The 21,577-nt window shown below is 32.3% G+C and overlaps 1 protein-coding gene across 1 annotated transcript in view; it reads left to right on the forward strand.

The window, feature by feature from the left end:
- Positions 1–784: 784 nt before the first annotated feature.
- The window catches only part of LOC134715208 (probable ATP-dependent RNA helicase DDX49), a 54,495-nt gene continuing 33,702 nt past the window's right edge, over positions 785–21,577 (forward strand). Inside the window, exons 1-4 of the mRNA XM_063577242.1 lie at positions 785–948; positions 6,407–6,530; positions 7,097–7,182; positions 7,820–7,941. Coding sequence (XP_063433312.1) covers positions 831–948; positions 6,407–6,530; positions 7,097–7,182; positions 7,820–7,941 — 450 coding nt within the window. The 5' untranslated portion in view covers positions 785–830. The remainder of the gene's footprint in view (positions 949–6,406; positions 6,531–7,096; positions 7,183–7,819; positions 7,942–21,577) is intronic.

Raw genomic sequence — 21,577 nt, forward strand, 5'->3', positions numbered from 1 at the left:
GTGTCAAAGATACAACCCAACCAAATAAAAAAAACAACAGCAGAAGGTCACCAACAAGTCTTCAATGTAGCGAGAAATTCCCGCACCCGGAGGCGTCATTCAGCTGGCCCCTAAACAAATATATACTAGTTCAGTGATAATGAACGCCATACTAATTTTCAAATTGTACACAAGAAACTAAAATTAAAATAATACAAGACTAACAAAGGCCAGAGGCTCCTGACTTGGGACAGGCACAAAAATGCGGCGGGGTTAAACATGTTTGTGAGATCTCAACCCTTTTAACTCTTGTTAATAGCCAAGCTGGGAACAGTATATATGTTCCTGAGCCAAGTCACATTTTTCTTTTCATTCTTTTTACTATAAAGTATGGCTCTAATCTGGATTCAGAATTTAGAATATTTTTTTTGTCATCTGCTTGCCACAATATTTTTTTCCCATCAAATTGTGGATGGTAGAATTAACAAAATTGGGAAAAACTATAACAGCTAGTAAATCTATATATTACATGTGCCTGCCCTCTGTCAACTGTTATCATACTAATAACAGTAAGTACTTAGTCACAATCCAAAATGTAAGAAACTCAACCAGTAATAAATTATAAAAAGTTTTGAATATGGTTATTGATGATTAAGCAGGCAAACAAATATTTCCTTCTCCCCGTATTGGGCCCCAGTTTGTTACCGGATTCTACATGCCTCACCGTCATTAGTTTTTTCTTGTGAGTATACTGTGTCTGTTTAGCGTTTTAAACAAGAATCAATATTGCTTTTGAAAGAAAAAATATTCTGACATTGAACAATATATTTTATTATTTTTGATAGTGCAACATGGAAAATACTTTCGAAGAACTTGGTCTTAACGAATGGCTGTATACTCAGTGTAAAGCTATGGGGCTTTCCAAGCCGACTCCAATTCAAATAAACTGTGTTCCTCCAATTCTTGAAGGTAACTAGAAAATAAAACCTATTATTTGTACGACACGTGTTTCTTGAATAATGTTTTTCAATGACCAAACGTTGTACATGCAATACTGTTTAATTGTTTACTTTGGCTTTGCTAGAGACATGTGCATTATGCTAAACACTCATATTCATTGGCTAAACGGTTAAAACCAAAACTTCTCTTGCACGACGTAGATAGAACACTATTTAAGGTTCATCATAACAAATGGACAAATATGGCCGTATTTTCACCTTAAAATTTATTCTATGTACAGACTTACCTGTGTTGTTTGGAAAGTTTTAAGGCCTAGCATCCACTAGATATATAAAAGTTAAATCCATTTTGTGTTTAAGAAAGCTAAAATCTTTTCTGGTTTTTGATGAGCATTTTTTTTCCCTTTCTGTAGAAGGTGTAAAAATAAACAAACACCTGAATTACTTTGATATTGTCCACTCAGCATGCTCAGACAAACTCTTTAACTGACCTATAGTTGAGAAGATACCTACTGTCCATGTCAATTAAGGACAATCAAAACAATACAAACCTGTTTTTACCTGAGGGAGCATCTCAAAGTTGTTCATCAACTTAGTTAATTTTCCCACCTAATGCACGAAGGAAAAAAAATGCCCATCAAAATTCAAAAAAGATTTCATCTTTCTGTTATGCAAAATACATTTAACTTTTATATATCTAGTGGATGCTAGGCCTTAAAACTTTCAAAAGTGCACAGGTAAGTCTGCACACAGAGTAATTTTGAATGCTAGTCAATTCATTCCAAGTCCGATTCGTTCCAAACCAATTCGTTCCAGATTTGGACAATTCGTACCAAGTCAATTGTCAATTCGTACCAACTGATTTATTTTATTATTAATCAGACTTAACAATTTGTTCCAACTGATTTAGTTCATTATTAATCATAGTTAACAATTTGTTCCAACTTTATTATAATGTTTGTGTCCGTAAATCACTGAATTTGTGTAAATCAACCCACTGTTCATGGCAAAAATTGTCAATTCCTTGTCATTTTTTTTATGTATATTTCATATAATAGACCGTTTATTCAATCAGTCTAAACAATTTGTTCCAACTTTCTTTCACTGTTTATGTCCGTATATCACTGTTTTTGTGTAAATCAACCTATAGTTCACGGCAAAAATCATCAATTTCTTGTCAATTTTTATGTATCAAATTTTATATTTTGATATTAATAGATCGTTTTTCAGCAATATCTTTGAAGGCTTTTATGGTTCGATTTTAACAAATATTTATGTTGAAAAACGCAGATTTATATGTACAATATTTGTTTATTTAGACATAGTTTTTTGGGTTGTCTTTGTTTTTTCCCTTTTCTTGTCAGCTTTTATCATATTTCGGGATAATCTGAACCTTTTGCAATAAAAAAAAATAAGTTTATGGTTTACAAGTTTATTTGATATCATGTCATTGACACATATATATTAATAACAAAATATAACAATAACAAATACCCGTAATTGGATTAACTTGTTATACACGTGTATTGGTTTATGGTCATGGCATGTGCATGATAAACTAATAATAAACTAATCGGAATCTGCATGTGTTCCTTATATATCGATAAAATTTATAAATAGATAGTATATGAATGATTTTTATTTTAAAGCAAAATTTGGGTTCAAGAACATTAGAATTTTGACATCAAAAATTTATATTAACATATTTATCTGAAAAAGAAATTAATGAATTTGGCACATAAAAATCAACTTTGGGACGTTCGACAGGGGCAGAATCAGATTCAAGATTCATTGGAGTCTCACCACTTGTAAAACATATAATACAATTATCATAGCATATATATATACGTTTTATAAAACAGTAATTGTATAAATTAAACTACAAGTGCTATTCTGTGAATAATCATGAGAGACAATAGAATCAATTGAAGGCAAGCAAAATATGCTACAATGTAAATACTTGTCAATCAATAATGAAAGTGAAATATTGAAATAATAATTCGCTTTTAGCAGCCAAAATGATTCAATTTAAAGGACAACCAATGGGTAATAATATGTTTGGATAGGTTAGTAGTTTGTTCATTTTTAAAATATTAAGCCTCGGTCACACCTTACCAGATAGCTCGAACGGACGCCTAACGGATAAAAAAAAAGTTATCCGTTGACAAATTTTTTATCCGTTGGGAGTCCGTTGGTGTACTAACGGACATGTAACGAATGCCTAACGGACACACAACGGACATTGAACGTACGTGAAACGGATACGTACCGGACAGAACGGATGTCGAACGTACATCCAACGCACGAGTACCGGATAAAACGGACACCTAACGGAAGCGTAACGGATAAAACGGATGAACAAAATATTCTGAAAATTAAAAGAAATAAACCATCTAAAAATTAAAGGCAATAAACCATGAGAAATTTCAATTGGCATTTGTCCGTTTTACATCCGGTAGGCATCCGTTTTATCCGTTATCCTTCCGTTAATGTCCGTTTCCCATCCGTTTTATCCGTTAGGCGTCCGTTAGGCGTCCGGTAGACGTCCGTTGGTGAATTGGTCTACCGGATCTCCAATGGATGCATAACGGACAAGTTACGGATACAAAACGGACAAGTACCGTACAAACGGACGCCTAACGGACGTTCAACTGACATTTTATCCGTTGGATGTCCGTTCGAAGTTTTGAACATGCTCAAAATTTTCCACCGGACAGAACGGACGTCAACTGATAAAACGGACGCTTAACGGACGCCTAACGGATATAGACGGACGCCTAACGGATAAGAACGGACGTCTAACGGACATGAACGGATTGAAAAAAAGTTATCCGTTAGGCGTCCGTTCAAGCTATCCGGTAAGGTGTGACCGAGGCTTTAGATTGTCATGAAATACTTAATAATAAATTATTACCAATATATCATACCCAACATACCTTTCTTCCCAATTAATAAATCATAGATGTCTTTAATTTTAAAGCTAAGTATTTATTTACATTATATATATAAGTACAGCATTAAAAAATGAAATAATAAGGCTATGCAAATGGTTATTATTGTTTAATACTGTTCTTGAATAAGTTGGAACGAACTGACAAGTTTTGGAAAAAGTTGGAACGAATTGTCCAAGCAACTTGGGACGAATTTGTTGGGACGAATCGGAGTTGGAACGAATCATCCAGATACCGTAATTTTATAGTTAAAAATTCGGCCATATTTGTCCATTTATTATGATGAACCTTAACTATTTTGTGCATTGAACCTAGTCTCTTCTCTTCTTTTGTTACAGAAAACCATCAACACAAACTTACATAAATGGAGAGATAGTCCAAATATGTATGGCTAATTTATGCCATCTTCGTTTATATGATAATATATAAAATATCTCCTTCAAATATGTGTTGGCGTGAGTGTTGCTACATGAAGATGTCTGTAAGGTCTTTCCTATGGAAAAGATTTGATTCCAATTTCAAGTACACTATACATCAAAAGTCAGAGATTTTGTTTTGGAACAAATAAAGGGTGGCAGTTAGATGAAACTTACATAAATGAAGAGATAAATGAAAAATGAACAAATTGATACCCGCTTTATATAATTCCCAGGCCATTAGTTGGCACCAGAAGCGACAAAGCAGGGCATCTATTTTGGACGGGCAAATATCCACTTTTATATATGGGACAAGCTCTTACCTCCCACGGCCTCAGCTTGTCTGGTAAAACAGCTGTTGGACATCAGAGTAATCTCGGTCTATATACAATGTACACCATGTACATTGTACATGACTAAGTAGCCTTGGTACATTCTATACTATGACTATACTTGATTGGAACCAATATGACAATACACCTTATCGCTATTCTACGCTGACCCGAGAATCTGTACCACTTCACCTATTGACATCAAACAACAATCACTTTTTTACGTGAACCTGTGTGATGTCCAGTAACGGTGAACAAATAGTGGTAAAGTGTAAAACTGTTGTCTATTATATTATCTGCTACAAATTATGATGTGTAATGCAAATATATAGAAAAAAATCTTACTTAAAACCCATAGTTTATTTCTTCCCTTTTTTTGGCTCAGGCCCTTGGGTACACTATACACATGTAGGATTTGAAAATATTGTATTATTCTTTCTTTGCTTTCAATTTTCTATTCTAACATGTATACCCAGGACTTAATTTTGAAGTCACCGATATCTTATTTTGTAAAAAAAATATATAAGGATTCTTTTCTCCAAAGACTGTTACATGTATTTTAAACATTTAATTCTCAAGCATTGACAGAAAATTAATATATCCTCTGATTTTCTCCTTTTGTAAACTGTTAAAAAATTTCGGATACATTAATCATTTGGAAATGTAATTTATTTGTGGTCTACTTTCGTTTTTTGACGTTTTTGACCTTGATTCTCTGAACACCACATTGGCTTTGAAAAATGAACTTCAAAAGATTCTGAACAACATGATCTAGTTACTCTTTCTTTTTTTTGACTGATATCATTCCATTAAACATAAAATTGCCATCCTATCTGATTGTCTTCATGTTCTAAAAATCTTTTAAAAGCCAAAACCAACGAGTTAGTGACCATTAGAACGTCTCTATTGCTATCCTTCAATGACCACCAGAATGTCTCTCTTGTTATCTTTGAAAAGAATCTATGCATTCTGACTTTAAATAGACAACCAATCAGTGACCTGAATTCATGTGAACTATATTTAGCCCAAGTTTAACACTGATTTTTCATCCTTGTTTATTGTGACCGCGACTTTGCAACAATACATCTCTCTGCTGCCTGCAAAGATTTAAAAAAGATATTTTTTTCTTTTTGAATTTATATTTTTATCAGTGAAATAGCCGGCACTTGAAACCACCGTAAATGGCAGAAATTTCAGTCTACCAGCTACTTTGGCCCTGCTGAAAGCGGCATTAGCCTGTTCCTTTTTTGAAATCTACATTGTGACAAGGGTGTCTTTTACACCGGTCAGCCATTTATCGTCCCCTTCCGATGGACTATCATCGCTTCCTCAAGACCATACTGGGAATGGTGTCAAGGGAGAGCCGAAAATTCAGTCCCTAAAATTTTCATCCCGGAACAGGAATCAAACCTGGAACCTTTGTGTTAACAGCCAGATACACTAACCACTACACCACGGCTCTCAGAAAATCAATAATCAGCTGATCATTTTGGTGATACATGGAGTTAAAAGATCCAAGATTTTGACATAACCTATCAGTAACTTCTAAAATATTAACTCTAATTCATGATATTGTATATGACAAATTAAAAAAAATCAGAAGCAGATTTAAATAGTTTTCCAGTTCCTGGACCACTTTTGTTGGACACATTTGGTTGATTTATGAGCAGAAGGAATCACTGTTAATGGTTAAGAGGTCTATGATCTTTTTGTATTGACTGATAATCAGCCATGGAATATTTCCAACTAATACAATATTTATAACACAGGTAGAGACTGTATAGGATGTGCCAAGACAGGAAGTGGAAAAACAGCAGCATTTGCATTGCCAATCTTACAGAAACTGTCTGAGGATCCTTATGGAATATTTGCTTTGGTATTAACACCAACTAGGTATATAGTTTAATTAACTTTCTTCTAGTGATGATAATAAAATTGTATGAATTGTGTGAACATTATTTATAACTAAAGATTTTTTTAGCAATTAGATTGCTTTTTCCCTTATTTAATATTGCAATATTAACATGATTAACAAGGCATGAGATCAACATTTACAGGTATGAACAAATCTGGGAGAACTGTTTTTACTGTAATTAACAATTAAATTTGTTATCAACATCTTCTCAACAAATTAAGTGTTTTCCCCAGTCCTTGTTCAAAAGTGTTTAAAATTAAACAATACATTCATGGAGCCTCTGGCCTTTGTTAGCCTTGTATTATTTTAATTTTAGTTTCTTGTGTACAATTTGGAAATTAGTATGGCGTTCATTATTACTGAACTAGTATATATTTGTTTAGGGGCCAGCTGAAGGACGCCTCCGGGTGCGGGAATTTCTCACTACATTGAAGACCTGTTGGTGACCTTCTGCTGTTGTTTTTATATTTGGTCGGGTTGTTGTCTCTTTGACACATTCCCCATTTCCATCCTCAATTTCATTTGTTACATTTTTACATTCCAGAGAGTTGGCCTTCCAGATAGCTGAACAGTTTAATGTATTAGGAAAACCAATAGGTGTTAGAGTCACTGTTATAACTGGAGGATTAGGTATACAAACTAATTTAGACTTCATTGAACATGCATTATACTGACATCAACATTTTAATTAACAATCAAAACCACTCACTTAAAGCCAATAATTATGTAAAAATATATATTTCTTGCCATGCATTTGGTTAAAAGGAAATTAAACTTACATGAGTAATTGATTTGTTTAGAATTTTGTAAAATAGAACCAAAGATTACTATTTTATGATTAAGTGTGTTTTTCTTTATATATATAAAAAAGAAGATGTGGTATGATTGCCAATGAGACAACTGTCCACAAGAGACCAAAATGACACAGACATTAACAACTAAAGGTCACCGTACTGCCTTCAACAATAAGCAAAGCCCATACCGCATATATGTGCAATATTTTGTAATAAAAGAAAAAGATTGTTGCTATTCTACTGAAAGTTCTGTTTGATGTGCCCTTGTTATCATCTTTTCTTCAGAATGATTTAATCAAGAAGCTATGTTTATGTAGTTATGGTCCTAAATGTTATAGATGTAATCAAATTTTACTTTTTGTTGCTCTAATCTTTGTCTGTTTAAGATTTACATGTATAAATCAATTTCTAAGGTTGTGGTTTTCAATTTTTCTTTTTAAATGTACAAATTGTATGATAAACTTTCATTTCAGATATGATGAAGCAAGGGATAGATTTATCAGTTAAACCACACATTGTCATTTCTACACCAGGCAGATTAGCAGATCATTTACAAAGCTGTGATACATTTAGTTTGAAGAAGATTAAATTTCTGGTAAAAAAATGCATATGTTTTTAGCTCACCTGTCCCGAAGGGACAAGTGAGCTTATGTCATCACTTGGCGTCCTCTGTCGTCTGTCGTCGTCGTCTATCGTCGTAAACTATTTCAAGAATCTTCTCCTCCGAAACTACTGGGTGAAATACTTTCAAACTTTAACTGAATGTTCCTTAGGGTATCTAATTTATAAATTGTATCCGAAGTTTTGATCTATCAACAAACATGGTCGCCATTGCTAAAAATAGAACATAGGGGTCAAATGCAGTTTTTGGCTTATAACTCAAAAACCAAAGCATTTAGAGCAAATCTGACATGGGGTTATATTGTTTATCAGGTCAAGATCTATCTGCCCTGAAATTTTCAGATGAATCAGACAACCCGTTGTTGGGTTGCTGCCCCTGAATTGGTAATTTTAAGGAAATTTTGCTGTTTTTGGTTATTATCTTGAATATTATTATAGCTAGAGATAAACTGTAAACAGGAATAATGTTCAGCAAAGTAAGATTTACAAATAAGTCAACAAGACGGAAATGGTCAGTTGACCCCTTTAGGAGTTATTGCCCTTTATAGTCAATTTTTAACCATTTTTCGTAAATCATAGTAATCTTTTACAAAAATCTTCTCCTCTGAAACTACTGGGCCAAAAACTTCCAAACTTTAACTGAATGTTCCTTAGGGTATCTAGTTTGTAAATTGTATCAAAAGTTGTGATCTATCAACAAACATGGTCGCCATTGCTAAAAATAGAACATAGGGGTCAAATGCAGTTTTTGGCTTATACAGTACAGGTAGGGACTTATTTTTATGGAAGCCTTAATCCGTCTAGATGTCAGACTGGTTGGACAGTTGTCCCAGAGTTATAAACACCTGCTGTGCAATATCCAAGTGGAAGGTCGTAAATCAATCTGTACCAGCTTGATTAGAATTAAATTTTACCTGTACAGATATATTTGTATTTATGGAGAATTGATAAATGTAAAATATTGTATTGTATTCAAAGAGAAAGAATTGAACTTAAAATTAAATATAAGAATATCATGAATGTGGGATTTTTTTTTTTATAATTTGAAAATGAAATAAAGACGATTTTTAACAATATATTGTGTTGCCAATTATTATAATAGTTTTGTGCCAATAAACTATTTTGTATTTGCATTTGTATTTGTAAACCGTAAATATTTCATCTAATTCAAAATAATAAGCCTAATAACAACCAAGACTGTTTTCAATCGAAGTTTAAATCAAATTGTTGAGACATCAATCCCGTATTAAATTATACGAGTTTTCATTGATGGTTATATTTTCCCCCCCTTTTAACGTCCTGTTCCTTTATATGTTATTATTAGAAACACAATTTTAAGTATAAGGCCAACATATCGTATTTATAAAATATGTATAGGCATTGTGAATAAAGTTATTTTCCTTTTGATACAACTTTCCCCGTCGGAGCCTCTACATCAATTCACACCTGTCAATCATTTCTCGCAAGTAAAACATTTTGGTCAGACAGATCACCAGTGCTTTCTATTTTGACATATTTCCCGTTAATCTCTTTGAAAGTCAAACAATTGGTTTCTTTAAATACAATATTTATAACGCGGTGATCATATTTCGATTCCTATTTTTTATTTAACAAAAAATTGTTGACAATCGAGATATTGCCTTTCTATTTTCATGTCTCAGTCGACTCTTTTATGAAAATCGCCGGTGTTTTTATAATAAATATATTTTACGTATCGATACACGAAAATCAAAATTTAACCTTTAATATATAGTTTATTGAATAGATGCACATTTATACCCCAATGGGATTGAAGGCTAATCGTACTATTCATGATCAGCTGTCTTTACTTTTTCGTCGTACTTCTAGTCATTCTATAGCTCGCGCAGTCCGTAAGAATTTTTAAATCGATGTTGTCCGAAGTTTAAAGGAGTTCTCCAAAGTAGAATATTTAAATGGGAATCCGGGAGATGACTGATAAAAATAAAACAAAAAATAGTTAAAGAAGACTAAATCTTGTTTTGATTTTACATGTATGTAAATCGATTAAATTTCTTTTCTGGTCAATCGACCAAGAGCCTCAAAACTAACGCATAATACTGTCAATCTTTCCACATCAAATTTAATCATAAATGGATTTTCCCACGGTAGTTCAGTAAGGTCACCTGAGTTTACTGTTACGACATTTCCCGCCATATAAAAATCTCGTGCAGTGGATAAAATCGATCTTTAAAACATCTTTTATTAGCATTCAATAATATTGTGAGTGGAGTCAAGTTAAAGTTCAACCACGTGCACACGCTGTTGATCACTAATATGTGTATCATGGAATTATCTTTTCACGGCAAATTTTTCTTAACAAATTGCTGTTAAAAATATATAACCTACAAGTTTCCTTTTTTACATGGTTTGTGCGCAAAGTAATATTACGCAATTAATTTTAGTTCGGGATTTCGGGATTAACACTTTCGGGATCCGGGAATTCTTTTTTTCGCGATGTCGGGATTTTGATTTATTTAAATTCGGGACTTTGGGACTTCGTGTTTTTTTAACCCCGGGATTTCGAGATCCGGACCCTATTTACCCCCTACCCCCAAATGCAGATCAATTATATAAATTTAGCATAATGAACAAACACGGAAATCTTAAAATAAACTTATGTCCGGGAAGAATCAATATCTTCTTCTAGTGTTATTATTTGCGTTATATTTTATTGATACATCTCCAACTTTGAAGTTTCGGACAATAAATTGTTTACAGTAAAAAGTAAAAACTTCAAAGAATCAGCAAGCTACTAAATAATATACAAGTATTGCTCACTGTAATTATTTTTTATATCTCGGAACTGACCCAACACAGACTGAATATTAAATACATATTACAGAAATATTTTGCATGTGGCCGGTCAAACTAAACCTGGAGACAGCATTCTGCTAATGGATTTACGAGTAAAACAAAAATAACCGTAAGCTTCCAGAAATAGAATACTGTAAATTCAGAAATTATTGCGAGGTTTTTATTACTGCGAATAATGCGACTGAGTTGTAAACGCAATAATTAAAACTCGCATTTTGTAATATTTTAATTGAATTAAGCATGACTTTTCTCAAAATCGTAAAAATTAAAATCGCATTCAAGTGTAAAATGACAAAATCGCAATAAAAAATGCACGCAATAATTTCTGAATTTACAGTACATGTAAAAATGTTTATGTTTGAAATTTTATGCAAACAAATAAGAAACAGATACATAAAAAAACCAAAAAATAAACAACAAAGAACATAGAACAAAAATAATTTTGAGGAACAAATTAGAAAATAAATAGCAGTTGAAATATAAAAAACATAATTAAAAAAATAGGCTATTTTTATTAAAACAAAGTTTTCTCCAGTACTTCACCTGAAAAAATATTTTATGTCAAAAACGATGTAATCAATAAAGTGACTGAGAGGTTAAAATTACAGGTAACCTGATTCTGAAATCAGTGAACCGTAATTCTAGCAGCACGGATTAAGATGAAAGGACAAATATTGCCAATCACACCTGGATTTGTTGATTAATGACCATACTACCTACCATAAAAATGTCCGATTATTCATATCCGACTAGACGGATTAAGACATCCATAAAAATAAGTCCCTACCCGTACTGTAACTCAAAAACCAAAGCATTTAGAGCAAATCTGACATGGGATAATATTGTTTATCAGGTCAAGATCTATCTGCCCTGAAATTTTCAGATGAATCAGACAACCTGTTGTTGGGTTACTGCCCCTGAATTGGTAATTTTAAAGAAATTTTGCTGTTTTTGGTTATTATCTTGAATATAATTATAGATAGAGATAAACTTTAAACAGGAATAATGTTTAGCAAAGTAAGATTTACAAATAAGTCAACAAGACGGAAATGGTCAGTTGACCCCTTTAGGAGTTATTGCCCTTTATAGTCAATTTTTAACCATTTTTCGTAAATCTTAGTAATCTTTTACAAAAATCTTCTCCTCTGAAACTACTGGGCCAAATACTTCCAAACTTAAACTGAATGTTCCTTAGGGTATCTTGTTTGTAAATTGTATCCGAAGTTATGATCTATCAACAAACATGGTCGCCATTGCTAAAAATAGAACATAGGGGTCAAATGCAGTTTTTGGCTTATAACTCAAAAACCAAAGCATTTAGAGCAAATCTGACGTTGGGAATTATTGTTTATCAGGTCAAGATCTATCTGCCCTGAACTTTTCAGATGAATCAGACAACCTGTTGTTGGGTTGTTGCCCCTGAATTGATAATTTTAAGGAAATTTTGCTGTTTTTGTTTATTATCTTGAATATAATTATAGATAGAAATAAACTGTAAACAGCAATAATGTTCAGCAAAGTAAGATCTTCAATTAAGTCAATTTGACCAAAATGTGCAATTGACCCCTTAAGGAGTTATTGCCCTTTAAAGACTTTTTTCACAATTTGTTCATCATGTTGACCATCTTCGCTAGCCAAGGCTTATGATCCATTCCCGCTCTCTTCACCCTTGGCGGATTGAGATACAATTTCGGAGACACAAGGTAAGGATTATTATTGGTTGCAGTCAAAACTCGCTGCATCCAATCAAAATGCGCCTATAACATGATCACGTGTAAATGTAGAACGTGTTTGTAAACAATTGCCACGTGTTTTTTGTGCAACAAGTCTTTACATTCCTAAACATACGACTATATTTAGTAAAAATTTGAATGTTTTTAATCAAGAAATAGAAGTTTCTGTGTATGTGTCATGCACAAATGCATGAATGTTGACGTATGTTTTCATTTCCGGCTTTACCAAGTGTGTAGAATCTAGACGCTACCGTGTTTTTACCTCCAAATTGAAGAGTTCAAGTGCTACCATTGGTCAAGAATAATGTATTCAGAATTGGCGTGATGGTTATCTTCCGATAGATGGCACAATATTGTTATCACAAATATTGGCTCAATTCGCCAAGGGTGAAGAGAGCTGGAGTGGATCGTAACCCTTGGCTAGCGAAGATGCATGTTGACTTACTTTAAAAAATCTTCTCCTTTGAAACTGCTGTATCAATTTCAGCCAAACTTAGGCTAAATGAGTTTCAGAGTATCTAGTATAAATTTTATATTTTATTTCCTTGTATGTCAAGAAACATAGCTCCTATGGCTAAAATAGAACATAGGAGAAAATTATTATTTTTTTTGGCTTTTGAAGAAAATAGGACGATCCAAAAAACATTTAAATAAATTGAAAAGCCAAAATAATCATCGATGAGAGATTTAACCAAAAGAATTAAGGTGAGCGATTCAGGCTCTTGAGAGCCTCTTGTATTTATAAAGTCATCGTAAAATTATCATTTAAAAGCCAAAGTAATTGGTAAAAAATTAGTTCAGTAAATATTGCATCTTTATCTTATGATATGCCTAATGCTGCAGAAACTCATTACATTGAGGTTACACATACAGATTTCAGACATTTCTTATCATTAATCAAAATTAAACAAGAGGAAACAAATGCATGGTTTAACACTAAAATATACATAAAATGATTTATGGTTGGACTCTATACAAAACATATCTGGTCATTTACAGCTTTTACATTAATGCTAGCAAGACAAATCTTTGTTTGGCTTGCTTGCTTTGCTTGTATCAATGTTTGCTCAAGCATGGCAATTAAGATAGGCGGGGCTTCAGCTTGTATACATCATACTTAAATTTTATTGGGCGTTATGTTTGAGGTTAAGGACACTAAATTTTAAAAACATCACAAGATGACAAATTTAAAGAGCAATGATTGTAGAAATGGAAGCCAAAAGATGTATTTTTTTCTTGAGGAGATGCATTTTCATCATCCAACTTAAAAGACTGTCGTGAAGTACTTTTAGTAAAACAATATACCTATTCGAACACACCTACTGATTTTGTGATTCCTTACATAGGTATTCCAAAGTTCAACCCATATATTTCATCTTTTAGTACTGTGATTTTTTTTATGTTATAAAGTCAACCTGTAGCTTTGCTATATAAAAATGATAGAATCTGAAGCGAAATGGTGTATCAAATGTTCATCTCAAACACACCCTAACATAAGAAGGTGCACTCGATTTTCTAATAAAAGGGATAAATTAAGAAGGGAGGAAATGACTTAATTCATCCTTTTTACTTATTATATCCATTGTTATTGAATATTGCACACTTTGGATTAATTTTTGCATGTAAACCTTCAAACTGAATATTCTTTGTTTATAGAGAAGGCGATAAATGCTTTCTGTAATGTTTACTATAGTAACCAATTTTTTAAAAGATAATGGAAAAAAATAAAATAGCATTTTTTTCTCAAATACGAAGTGTTTTATTGTAAAAAACAAACCCTTGCATAAGTTTTCAATTTATCTTTTACATAGTTAAGCAGAACAATTAGATATCAAGTCGACGACATGGGTATCTATCAAGTTGGATGAAGAAAATGCATAACTTCTGATATTTTTTTTTTAAATTACCACGGATGGAGAACATATCAATCTATTAGTTCAGTTATTGCCGTGTCTGCCCTTCCATTATGTGACTCAAGAACAAAAAATTCAAAAAAATTGGTAACAATTGTATCAAAAAGAGAAAATCGAGTGAACCTTCTTATGTTAGGGTGTGTTTGAGATGAATATTTTGTCTTGAAAACGCACAAAGCAAGAACATTCGATACATCATCTCGCTTCAGATTCTATCATGTTTGAGCTCACCTGGCCCAAAGGGCCAAGTGAGCTTTTCCCATCACTTTGCGTCCGTCGTCGTTGTTAACTTTTACAAAAATCTTCTCCTCTGAAACTACCAGGCCAAACTAAACCAAACTTGGCCACAATCATCATTTGGGTATCTAGTTTAAAAAATGTGTGGCATGACCCAGCCAACCAACCAAGATGGTCGCCATGGCTAAAAATAGAAACATAGGGGTAAAATGCAGTTTTTGGCTTATAACTCGAAAACCAAAGCATTTAGAGCAAATCTGACTTGGTAAAATTGTTAATCAGGTCAAGATCTGCCCTGAAATTTTCAGATGAATCGGACAATCCCTTGTTGGGTTGCTGCCCCTGAATTGGTAATTTTAGGGAAATTTTGCTGTTTTTGGTTATTATCTTGAATATTATTATAGATAGAGATAAACTGTAAACAGCAATAATGTTCAGCAAAGTAAGATCTACAAATAAGTCAAAATGACCAAAATGTGCAGTTGACCCCTTTAGGAGTTATTGCTCTTTATAGTCAATTTTTAACCATTTTACGTAAATCTTAGTTATCTTTTACAAAAATCTTCTCCTCTGAAACTACCAGGCCAAATTAAAACAAACTTGTCCACAATCATCATTGGGGTATCTTGTTTAATAAATGTGTAGCATGACCTGGCCAACCAACCAAGATGGCCGCCATGGCTAAAATAGAACATAGGGGTAAATAGTCTCGTTACACCAGAGTTATCGTTCTTACTGCGAACTATAACGTCTGGTTGCGATTGTTGAAGTTGATGTAAATATTCAATTATTCATGAGCCTCTTGTTGGATTCCGAACAAATTTTTCTTATTACGGGATTGGATGATATTATTATAAACACACCCATCTTTATTTATATCAACATGGCGGAAGACCTCTTTAACCATGCCTTAAACGCTGCATTAAGAAAAAGAAATATAACGTATAATCTTAAAACATTACAAAAAGAATGCATACAATCAGTTTTATAACATAAAGATGTTTTTGGTATGTTGCCAACTGGCTACGGCAAAAGCCTTATTTACACTGTCCTACCGGATTTATTTTTTATACACCAGCAGCTTTCAATTGTCAGCAATATCACACCTGTACTTGAGCGTGATACTTCTATTATAATTGTAATTTCACCTCTCGTCAGTTTAATGAAGGACCAAGAAATCGCTTTCAACACTATGGGTATCGACTGTGCCTATCTTGGTGACATGGACGATAAAGGTAAATACATGTATGCCCTCCTTCCCCAAACTCGCCCCCCCTAAAAAAAAACCCACACCAACCAATAAATAAATCTTTGTTTACAGTAAGCTATACAAATTAAATTATTCACTTATGGTATCTTACTTGGGTCAATCACAAAAGCAGTACAAAGTGTTAAAGTACATGAATACAAGTCTTTTGTTATAAACAACATTAAAAATACAATGTGCATGCAAGCAGTATAAGATAAACATTATAGATTTCATATAAATCTATCTCTGTTTGACTTGAGGTTACAGCAATATTAGAAGAAATTATATTTAGATAAACAAAAATATGTTGCTGCTTTTATGTATGTTCATTAACGATTCTATTCTAAAAGAATTGCAGGACTGAAAGTAAAAGATTGTTTCATATCATTCATATTTTGCAAATTAACTTCCAATTTGAAATTTAAAATGGGTCTTAGATTTTTTTTATAAATTTCACTCAGAGTTTTGAATACAAGCTATAAACCATGCAATGACCATGTTAAATAATTCAGATGAGTAAACCAATGGACACATTTAAATGTGTGTACACAACAATTTTGAAATACATTTTACACCATTAAGCAACATGCACTAGATTACAGGCTTCTGTTTTGTGGGACAGGTACATATATATTAAAATAAAATTTTAAGTACGTCTGAACAAGTGACAACTCTAAAAAAAAACTCTTTAAGTAAAAATTATATATATATAATATAAGACTATATAATTACTCTAAATAACAGCCCAACCATGTTAGATCTGTACACTTGCTTTTGTTTATGTATACATATATAAAGTCTGTGATGGATTCTATAAAAAACTATAACACATATTATAATGTATATGTACAATATAAATAAGAAGATGTGGTATGAGTGCCAATGAGACAACTCTCCATCCAAGTAACAATGTATAAAAAATTAAACAGTTATAGGTCAAAGTACGGCCTTCAACACGGAGCAAAAGCTCACACCGAACAGTAAGCTATAAAGGGCCCCATAATAACCAGTGTAACACAATTCAAACAGAAAAACCAACGGTTTAATCTATTTACAAAACGAGAAACGAGAAACATATATGAAATATACTAACAAAAGACAACCACTGAACAACAGGTTCCTGACTTAGGACAGGTGCATATAATATATGCAGTGGGTTTAAACGTTTTACCTGGCGCCAACCTTCACCCTAGACCTGATACAGCAGTACAACATTACAACAATAAAAGACGCACTATAAAACATTAATTGAAATGGCTTAACTCTATCAAAAATATTCATATGAATAAAAAAAAAATACAAACACGAGAACAACACATCTCGTGACAAAGCACAAATACAACAATAAAAACCATGTGTCCATACAATAACGACGTTGAAGTAATAATAAAAAAGGGGGGGGGGGGGTCATGAAGTAATTGTCTTTACAAAATGGCTGTCAAAAAATCACAACATAGTTTAAGAAATATGTATTATGACAATGCATGTATATAAAAAAAACTTATCGTTATATATAAATACAAAAACTTTCAAAATAACAAAAGAAAATGATTAGTTTGTTTTCCAACATGTAATTTTGATGGTCTCAAAGAATCGTTTACCTCTATTTTATGTCTTGTTCAATGTTGTGTGTGGACCTAAAAACACAAAATGAAATTTAATTAAAAATGCTTTAACTGACTTCAGATTGACTGTGTTAAAGAGTTAAAAATATTTAATAAACAATTGAATTGGTTATACTACACAATACAAGACAGACAATCAAACTGAAATGTGGAAAAACAAACAACATTTTCTTGTTTTGTCATTTTGAAAGTTTTTGTATTACAAAGATTATTCATCATTCATATATATACACTAGAGCACACCCGTGATATCGCGGGTCCGTGACTGAATTAAAGTATATAACTATGCGCAAGCCTTATTTTAGTATAAGTATTGTCATCTGATAAAGCATGCCGATTTTAAGATACACAGTTTTCTCTGCTTTCAAATCTTTCTGTTTGAACCCGTCGAACTGGAACTTATCAATTATTGGTAATATTAATTATTTGGAAACGTGATAAAAGGTCCAGGAATGGGGTATTTTTTAATCAACAGATTTGTCCTATATTAGTTATAAATAAAGTTGAATTCTTTGATTCGCTGTTTAACGTCATACCCGCTGACAAATTGAAAACTGTACCTATACGCCTTATTTTTAGTCCAGATTTTTAGTATTTGTATTGTTAACCTCTTAGAAAGTCTTACTGATTAAAATACTACAATAGGTAACAATTTGACAATTTAGTAGTGTCAACCCTGTGATTATGACCCGTGTATATAGCAAATAAATCCTGAATACACCGTTTGGTGGTGCGCCTGTCAGATGCGGAACGTACAGATAAGGTAATAGGTAACAGGTGTATATACTATTGGTATCGGTATTGGACGCGACCCGGAACTTCTTAATTATTGGCAATATTAATTACGTGGAAAACAAAATGACCTGGAGTGATGTAATTTTTAATCTACACCTTTGTACTATATTAGTTGTATATAAAGTTGAATTCTTTGATTCGTCGATTTTACGTGATGACGGCTGACAAATTGGACCTCGTCTTTTTAGTATTATAGAAGTATTTCTACATGTATTCTAATCAGCATAACGATTTAAGATTATGTGCAAATTTGGGCAATCAATTATATATAAATTCATTTGTTTTTTTGTAACCTTTTCAGTGAAACTTAAAAACATAGAGAATGGTCTGGTACCAATATTATTAATGAGTCCAGAGAGTCTATTTAGTGGTAAATGGAGAAATTTGTTGACAAATAAAGTATATCAGTGTCATTTATCAGCAATTGTAATAGATGAAGCTCACTGTGTTGAAGAATGGTGTGTTATTAGATTAGTTCAATAATGGAATAATGTTATTAAAACATCACTGTTGCATTAAGAAAATATCACTTTTTAGTTATATACTTATAGTCTTCATTCCTGATTTTCAAAGAAGCAGTATAGGATATTTTAAAAATTAAATACACAAAAAACAGTTTAAAAACCATACACTGCTGCTTTCAAAACTATTTTTGTGTATTTGATTTCTAATATATAATTCTGTGCAACTCAAGAAACTTTTATGTATATATATACATTGTATATATATGTGTGTGCGTTGTGTTATTAAAGAGACCATTGTCACCAAAATATGTTACAATGGGTGATTCTTTCTCTTAGGGACATATTAATAAAATAAAAGCTGTTTGTCATAGGATTTTTTTTTTAAATTTGAGGGTGAAATTGCTATAAGAATTTTTAGTCAATCTCTTAGACATAGATATATACATAAATTAAATAATGTTTGAAGAATATGCAGCATCCTGCCTTTATTTTAGGCCAGTAAACAGGATGAAGACTTAAGTTTTTCTCACTTTTCATTTGAAAATTATGATACATTTGATGGGATATTAATTTGGTTATTTAATATATAAGATATTAAATTAATCAATTAAAATGTGCTTGTTCTATCAGCTACAATCCCAACAATTGTCACACTTTTTTTAATGAAATAGGGAAAAACTTTCACAATATTTCAGGACTGTTCCATTAAATCATACTTGTAACACAGGGAAGACACATCAAAGTTTCATACATTGATACATGTTCAACTTACATTTAAAATGGAAAAGAAATCCAAGTCTATCATATTGTTACCCTTTTTGAAAGTGTTTTTCCTGGTATCAAGTCTGTTTTAATGGAAAGCTCTAAGATAATTTAAATGCTATAAAAAAATCATCACTTAATCAATTCACTATCACCAATGCTTTCCACTCACTCACCTGCAATTAAGAAAGAAGGACCATGTCATAGTTCAGAAAAAGACAAGACAAAGACAAAATACATGTATATGTATTGAAGTCTCCAAACAATGATGATGATACAAGCATCTATTTTGGATTTGACAAATGTAAGTAGATCTATACTATAAAATATATATCAAGATATTCTCCATACTTATTTTAAAAAGGCAAGTAAAAAAAAGTTATCAAAAAGTAAATGTACAGCTAAAAGATGAAGAAAAACTGTTGTATGCAAAAACAAATAAAATAATAATAAAGTTGAAAGGAATTTTAGGTTTGCACTCTATCCGTCTGTCAATCTGTCTGTGTGGCAAATCAGCTTTCCAAACTTTTTTTGTCATGCTTGAAGATATTAGTTTGATATTTAGTATATAGTATAACCATGACAACTTACAGATCAAGTTATAATTTGGTTCGGTCTGATGATTTTTTGCAGAGTTATTGTCCTTGGACTTAAAATTCATGTAAGAAATAAATTTTCAACTGGTTTTTTTTTGTATAATTTAAATTTATGTGGCGTCACCTTTTAAAATAATCCATTATCACATTTCTTTCCAACTCTGATAGTGTCCACACCTGCATTACATGTTACAGGTTTTACTGAACCTCTTTCAAGCTGTTATTAGTCCCCTACCAATGAAGTTGAAGGGGGCTTTATGTTTGCACTCTGTCCGTCAGTCCGTCCGTCTGTCTGTCAGTCCGGCAAATCAGCTTTCCAAACTTTTTATGCCCCACCTACGATAGTAGAGGGGCATTATGTTTTCTGGTCTGTGCGTTTGTCTGTCTGTCCTGTGTCAGATTAAAGTTTTTGGTGAAGGTAGTTTTTGATGAAGTTGCCAAACAACTTGAAACTTAATACACATGTTCCTAATGATGATCTTTTTAATTTAAATGCCAAATTAGAGTTTCGACCCCAATTTTGTGGTCCACTGAACATAGAACATGATAGTGCTAGTGGGGCATCTATGTACTATGGACACATTCTTGTTTTAACATGCTTGAAGATATTGGTTTGATAGTTGGTATATAGTATAACCATGACAAGTTACAGATCAAGTTCTAATTTTGTTCTGGTCGCATAATTTTTTTCAGAGTTAAGGCCCTTGGAAAATTCACATAATCTGTTTAACAAAAAATGTTTTTCATCATGCTTGAAGATATTGAAATTCATATTTGCCACATTCTTTAAACATGACAAGTTATAGATCAAGTGAGAATTTTGATCTGGTCTGATGATTTTTTTTTGCAGAGTAATGGTCCTTGGACTTGGAAAAATCGCATAATCTGTTTTCCAAAAAAAAAATTCATCATGCTTGAAGATATTGACTTCATATTTGCCACATTCTTTAACAATGACAAGTTATAGATCAAGTTAGAATTTTTTCTGGTCTGAGATTTTTTTTGCAGAGTTATGGTCCTTGGACATAGAAAATTCATGCAAGAAATAGATTTTCTACTCCTAACAATTATTAACAGTTGTAATGTTGTAGATGTCCTGAAGATGTCCATGATGAAGGATATTTCTTGGTATTTTTTTTCAAGGGAGATAATTGAAAATACTTTGTTTAAAGATGACAATATGTGGCATTAGGTCTTGTAACTCCTCTTAATGACTTTAGCAATATTAATAAAACTTAATTGTACTCAATTCCAGTACATGACCAGAGAATGTGCATAAAGGAAGATATAATTGGTCTGAAATATTTAAAAGGAGATGCTTAACTTACTTATATAGATGTAGTTATTATTTTTTTCACACATGAACACAGAGATATTTCTAATCAGTATCTATTTAAAATA

The sequence above is a fragment of the Mytilus trossulus genome, chromosome 4 (genome assembly GCF_036588685.1).
Source record: "Mytilus trossulus isolate FHL-02 chromosome 4, PNRI_Mtr1.1.1.hap1, whole genome shotgun sequence".
Taxonomy (NCBI): domain Eukaryota; kingdom Metazoa; phylum Mollusca; class Bivalvia; order Mytilida; family Mytilidae; genus Mytilus; species Mytilus trossulus.